Below are 7,655 nucleotides of genomic sequence, written 5' to 3' on the forward strand. Positions count from 1 at the left end.
GCAATCAAGATGGTGAGGTGGCAATGTTAGGCAAAGTTAGAGTAAAAAGTGTACAGCTACTTGTGGCCACTCTAAGATTCCAAAGACGGTCTCGTAAATCCTTCCTGTATACACCGGATTCTTTGTTAGGCGCTGGTCTTATGTTTTGCAACCACTTCGTTAGACTCATCTCACCAGGGAGTATTAGGGTGCATTTTATTCCTCTGGCATATAAAGGATTAATTTGCACTTCTTGTCGTGTTTTCCTACTTACTTACCTACTACCTCTCTGTCTACTTCTTTGCTTAGCTTCCTTCCTGCCTGCTTGTCTCCTTACCTACCTGTCCAACTCCCTTCCTGACTCCCTACCAATCTCTCTATCTTCCTGCCGACCTCCCTGCTTACCAGACTCCTTACCTATGTCCCTGGCTACCTGACTACCTACGGTACCTCCCTGCCTGCCACCATCACTGCTTAATGTGGTAGCGAGCAGGCCTTTTTTTTTTTTTTTTTTTTTTTTTTTTTTTTTTTGGGCAACTTTTCAGTCGGATGTAAGGTACAAAACTGAAGAGGGCATAAATTACTGAATTTCGAAAGCCCTTTCCAAAGATACTTATGTTATGCCTATACTATGAACTGACATTTGCTTTACTGTGTGTGTGTGTGTGTGTGTGTGTGTGTGTGTGTGTGTGTGTGTGTGTGTGTGTGTGTGTGTGTGTGTGTGTGTGACCTTGGGGTTGCTCTGAGCCTGTCAACCACTCCGACAAAGGCACAATGTCTGGTGGAGGGGATTCATCGGACACCATAATCATCCAAATCGATTCATAACTGTGGCCTCTGGAGCATGAAGGAACTAACGAACCAACGAACGGAAAACTCTCTCACCTCAGCTCAGCCTGGGCAAGACCTTCAAACTTCTGCTTTGTGGATGCAATGTATATGATAAAGTGATTTAATGCAATAAACTCATATACATTCTCAAGCTCGTATGACTCACTCTCAGCTGAATAAAGACATCTGGCGCCAGCTGGAATAATATACCAGAACTGTTTTCACTATGTGAGGGTTAATGGTAACTAGCTACCAATATTAACATTCTCAGACAATGACACACTGTTGCATACTGGAGTTCTCCCGACTGTGAGAGGATGAAAATGCACTCTGTAATACAATGGGTCAGGAAGTGATTCTATGAAATTTTACGGAAAATCACGATCGTTAATGAAAAAGCCTCCTGAATATCACGGTATATATCACACGCAGAGAGGAAGCAACGAGAAATTATAACATACAGCATGAACGATAAACAGACTAGACTTCCGGAGTTACAAATGAAGCCCCGTTTAGGTGATATACAGTCTATACTGTATATACATATATATCTACCGTATCTCTCTCTTATATATATATATATATATATATATATATATATATATATATATATATATATATATATATATATATATATATCAATACTGAGCGCGTTTTGCAGATAAAACAGATGAGCTTGGTTTCGCTGAAAAATACTTTGCCCAGCATCAGCCTGAATGACGGAAATGGCGACGCTTAACAGTGACTCAGCCGAAGACGGCATCGAAGTCCATCTGTCAGCTGGGAAAACACACACACACACACACACACACACACACACACACACACACACACACACACACACACACACACACACACACACACACACACACACACACACACACACACACACACATCTAGAAGCCAACACCAATAAACCACTCAAACTCATATTTTTCCACTTTATTCCTCCTTCATTCAGACAACTTTATTTAGCTTAAGGGACACTTCGAACTGGAGAGGTTATAGTTGATACAGCCTTCTTTAACCTTTTCACTACGGTACTATGGGTTACCTCCCACTTAATGGCATCGTCTGGTACTAGATACTTCCTAGGCTGAGCGAAACCGCCTTGAGGTGGAACGATGAACAATGAAAAATGTCCTCTGCCTGAAGGGTTAACGGCTGGGCTACCAGGGTCACTTTCTTCAATCTATCAATCTACCTATCTATCTATTTGTGTCTGTGTGTAAACTGTCTGTCAGTCATACTATTTATTATTTTATCAACCTACCTACCTGCCTACTAGCATACCTACTTATCCATCCATCCATCTATCAATCTACTTACCAAACTAGGCTACGTATCCCTAGCAACTGCCAACTGCATCAGCTAATAAGTGAGATCCCCCTCGGCTCAACTAAATCGTTTGTCAGATGCATGGACTTAATAGGGGTTAACGTACATAATCGGACAATTCGCGTCAGAATAAGTCTGATTCTGGCCTTGGTGTGACAGCGCCCGAACCTTGGAGAAGAGCGAAGTACCACAGCCTAATGGCATCTGAGCGTGGATATAACTTGGGCAAGAATGACAAGATGAAACACTTATGAAAGGATTGCAGACAAACTTTAAAACATCATCACCATCATCCTAATGCATCATAATCATTCGGTCATCCTCATCCTCATCACCATTCCAACACCAACTCCCACGTCAAAAGCCTGAGGTGAAATTGGGTCCAGAAACATGGAACACAAAAGTAGGAGAGCCATCATCATCATCATCATCATCATCATAAAGCTTCCATGCAAGAGATGGGGAAATACAAGGTCCAGAAAAAAAGGAACTAGGAAACGGAGTGCTCTGTGAAATTGGTCAGACAATCATTCACACACCATCCTAGTCTTGGGAATCTTGGCTGCATCTCACACGCAAATCCACCTGCACACACCGAGCAATTTTCTGCATGGATGCGCTTCACACAACAGGGAATTCCAGCCGACAAAAAAAAAAAAAAAAAAAAAAACGTCACAGGACCATGAGGAAGCGGCATTATCCTACTACTATTACTGCTACCGGTACTACCACTACTATTGCCACTACTAATACTACTACCAATAATAATACTACCACCACCACCACCACCACCTCCACCTCACCTATCAACACCACTACCAACACCACCACCACCACAGCTACTACTACTACTACCAGCACCCACACACATTATTAACAAGAGCAGAAGTTCGATGACAATCCCCTGCCATGAGTAATGTCATCCATATTTCTCATTCATCCCCGAACGTCTGAGAGTAACTTTCCTTCTCATACTCATGTTGTTGTGTGCTTCTTACTGCTAATACATGCTAGGTAATGGCTAATGTAACGCCTTTCACTGTCAGAGTACCGGTAGGCTAGGACGAGTCGATGATTTATGATCGTGATTGCACATAAGGAAAGACGGGTTTACTGGGAGAGTTAAAGTCCAGTAGTAGTAATAGCTGTAGTTGTAGTAGTAGTAGTGGTAGTAGCTGCAACCCCAGACTCTCATTTGATCGTGAATCAGGTGGGCTGCAGGCTTACGTTATCATCTGGAGCTCACCATCCTCCTTTTGGCGGGACAGGGAGGGAACAGAGGAAATGTACATCCATGTACTGTATCTCCTGCGCTCGGTCATCTGAGTGCCACCGTGTCATGGCGTCTCTCACCAGTATCGAGGGTGAGGTAATGGTACGGTATACGAGGGAAGGCAGCTTGGACTGGGAGAAACTGGAGACGACTGGTGTTAGAGGGGCCTGGATGAACTCGGAGATTTGGCGTTTGACAATTGTAAGTGGATACTACACGGTACCCTTTTTATCCTAACCTGGTCCAGATTTTCATCCTTCTGCAGCTCATTTTGATGGCGACCATCATCCACTCACTTGATGTAGTGCTGCCTACTTCTTCCTTAGCCTTTATCATGCTTTTTCTGTGCCTGCCCTCCTCTCTTCTTATTTCTCCCATCTTTCCTGTCACTTCTTATTGCTTTTCTTTCTTTTACAGGTGGCTTTACATTGACAAACCAAATGGTTTCCTGAAGCCAAAAAACCATTTACAACGCTGGGTGGTAACCAAATAACCAAACCATACGTGCTCCCTACGTATCAACAAGTGGGTTGGTGGAGGGTTAGTGCCCCTCCCCGTAAAACAAATAACTCAAAGTCAAATGGCCACCCCTTACGGGATTATGGCGTTTGGCTATTGATAGAGTCTATTGTCGTTGAGTGGTTGAAAAAAGACATTGCCACGGCTCTACATCCCTTATTCCCTTCCACAGCACTTCCTCGTGACCAGCATCATATTATAGCGTAAATATACTGCTACAACTCTGCATTCAATATGGAGATGGCAATTTCAGGCAAAGTTAGAGTAAAATGAGTTTAGCAGGGTTTACTGGGGAGTTAGAATTAGACGAGCTGTATGGAGAATAGCCTTCCCAATTTAACTACTGGGCGAGCTGGCATGGAAGCAATGACGATTAGAGATGCATATTTGTCAAAACTGTCTTGGCAGTTTTGAAGGGCTGCTAAAAAAAATCGCCTCCACTGATCATACAACCAGACATCTTCATCATCATCGTAGGTAGCAGCATTATCCTAATCTTATTTTTCTCACTTCACTCATCTTTTTTTAGCAGTTTATCAATATGTAGGCAGGACAGCTCGAACACACACACACACACACACACACACACACACACACACCAATTATGTTTTTAGTATATATAAATGACACTGCAACGCTGGAAATGGAAGCTACCTAAATATGTTTGCTGATGCAAAAATACAAAGGGAAATTACAAACACACTCTTGCGTAGAGCTACAAGAGGAATTAAGCTAAATAAGCTTAATGAATGGAGCAACAGATGGCAAATGGAATTTAATATGGACAAATGTAATAAAATTTGGTAGTGAAAAAAAAAAAAAAAGAGACCAGACTGGGTCTATATTAAAAGTTATTAAGTTATGAAGTTCAACTCTTCACACATCAGAAAGGGAAAAGGAATTAGGGGTGATTATCAATAACAGATTATCATCAGCTGACCACTTAAATGAAAAAGTAAGGAACATGCACACACTGCTTGCTAATATGAGGATAGAATTCATATATATAAATGAAGACATGCTAAGATAACCTCATTCATCAGACCAACTCTGAAGTATGCATCACTAGCCTGGAATCCGCATCTCAAAAAGCACATAGGCCTAGATAGAGTAAGACTGAAAAGGTACGAAGCGCCGCTACAAGATGGGCACCAAGTCTAAGGGATCTAAGCTATGGAGAAACACTCCAAAAATTAAACCTACCAACATTACAGGAGAGAAGGGAAAGAGTAGACATGATTATATTATATAAATGCATCAGAGAAAAAGAGAAACTATACGTAAATGAGTACCGGTATATAACCTATGGGGAAGCAACATTAAGAGGACACTACAGAAAAGTGTACAAAAAGAGAGGTGATAAAGACCTAAGGAAATTCAGTTTCCCAAACAGGGCAATTAATCAGTGGCATGCACTAACGAATGAAACTGTGTGCCAAAACAATTTAAAGACATATATGACAAAAACAGTTCAAAACACGGGACAGTACGAGACTGACTCATTCCTATAAAGATACAATTAGGTAAGACATTTGCTGGTAGTAAAAACAAAAATGTGTAATCGTACAGAAGGGACTGTACCATATGAATTTACTTAAGGTTAGGAAGACGTGTTTAGGAGCCTCCCAGTCGTACGACAGGCATCTGCAGATAATACTAGGTTGTCATCTAGGCGGTGTGTGATTGACTACGGTACCGTGCGATGGCAGGCCTATATTCTTGCTAACTCCAGGTCATTTTATTCAGTTAAGGAGTGATCCTTCTTTGCCAAGGCTTTGCTTGAACACCAATATAAGAGGTCTCCCCTCGGGAAACTATCCCCTTTTATTTTAACCATGCACACCATGTCATAATAATTGGATAAAAAAACCGATATGTACAGTACAACATAAATCCCTTCAATCCGATCACAATTTTCGTTTTACGTTTCTTGTGTTTTATTTAGTTCGGAGATACTTATCTAAGGCTAGGTAACAACGTTGGGAAGGAGCACGATAAATGAATAAAAACACCACCTGACAGAAGGAGTTATAGCTTTTACATAATCTGGTGATATGAAAAAGATGTACAGACGGCCCTGGGGTTAGGGGTTAATGCTGACTTTTACTAACCATTTAATTCCCTATGAAGAGTCTAAGGGCGAATAAAATCGTCTGGCGGCAGCAGGTATAATTATATGAATGGTGTCACAGCAAGAGATCAACACGAGATCTTCAAGGGATGAATCAAGTCGTCTGGAGGCGGTGAAGAGGAGACAGACGGGTGATGTTTTTTTTTTTTTAATCTTCCTTCTTCCAGACAATTATATTCAGCTTAGGAGGGGTTGGATATTGCCTCCATTAAACCCTTCACTATTACAGATCCCTCCTAAGCTGAATTATCACGTCTGGAGATAGCATATCAAAAGCTGCTACGTCATTAGACTGAAGGGTTCATGGAGTCTAACCCCTTCAGTGCGACAAGTCGTATGTTGTCTAATCCGTTTCCAAGCAACAAGAAATAAAACACTGGTACGTCATCGAAATAAAATGTTTAATGATGGCTATTTCCTACCACTTCAATACAAGGTCTTTTTAAGACTGAATATAGTAGGCTACCGTATAAGCTGGATGTTATAAAAGTAAAACATAACTCTTTCACACTGCTTACGTATATATTTTACTCCAAAGGATTAACTGGGACATTAAGTTGGGAATGGGTTAATGGTGAATACACCTAACCCCTCCAGTTCGAAAAGTCTCTCCTAAGTTGAATAAAATCGTCTTGCAAGTATAAAACAAACAAAAATGGTCTGAAGTGAAATTAAACATCATGCTGATGTTGCAAATAATGACTAACCCCTTCAATACACCGCCAATATACACTATTATAGTTACCCTGCTTGGATACGAAAGACGGTAAAGTGACAGCCTGAGTGAAATAACAAATACCAGCATCCATGGAAGATGAACGGATAAATGACAGCTTTAGACCCTCTAACAATTAACTTCAGCATTTCTCTCAGTTAAGTACAAATGATTTATATTTGCCTGAATACAGTACTCGTGTGCTAAGAGAAAAGCTCTATCATAATTGCTATTTCGCTACTGTCAGTGAAATGGCTATTTCGCTACTGTCAGTGAAATGTCATGTCATAAACTGTGCTGGATATTAATATCCAGCTCATTTCCTTACCTTGTCCCACTTCAGCCACTCCTTTACTTTCTCATCTAACTCGGGGTTGCCCGTGTTAACCGTAAGTTCGCCCATGTTCACGATTTTGGCAACACTTTCCTTTCCTATGTCCACACAACCACACTAGCACACGGTAGCGGCGGTACTAAAAGCAGACGACGCTGACCGAAAATTACTAATTGGCATCTTAGTTCCAATAATATTTTCCTTTGAAGCGTTACATGTTTTTATAAACCATACAGTTTTCACTGAATTGTAGACAGAATGGCCATGTCAGAGATGAATAAAAGAGAGATGAGTACATGTTAGCTATTCATGCACGATTTATCCACGAGGCAATCTAATATATTCAATGGGTACACTTACTGCTGCTAAAAAATACGTCAAGGTCTTTAAAAGGTGACCTTAATAATATTGAAGGCAAATATGACTAAGCATGTATCTCGTAATTTTGCAAATCGACAAATGATTAGATATCCACGAATGTTAACGTTGTAACTGTTCGTATAAACAGCCATATAAAATCCAATCCGGAACCTCA

General features: G+C 40.9%; 1 protein-coding gene across 1 annotated transcript in view; it reads right to left on the minus strand.

Moving 5' to 3' along the window:
• Pgm2a (phosphoglucomutase 2) overlaps positions 1-7,341 on the minus strand; it is a 63,328-nt gene extending 55,987 nt beyond the window's left edge. Inside the window, exon 1 of the mRNA XM_080278841.1 lies at positions 7,115-7,341. Within this exon, the coding sequence (XP_080134967.1) occupies positions 7,115-7,189 (75 nt within the window). The 5' untranslated portion in view covers positions 7,190-7,341. The remainder of the gene's footprint in view (positions 1-7,114) is intronic.
• Between the last annotated feature and the right edge of the window lie 314 nt (positions 7,342-7,655).

The sequence above is a fragment of the Coenobita brevimanus genome, chromosome 75, assembly GCF_032717465.1.
Source record: "Coenobita brevimanus isolate Jiangsu-jjx chromosome 75, ASM3271746v2, whole genome shotgun sequence".
In the NCBI taxonomy this organism is placed as follows: domain Eukaryota; kingdom Metazoa; phylum Arthropoda; class Malacostraca; order Decapoda; family Coenobitidae; genus Coenobita; species Coenobita brevimanus.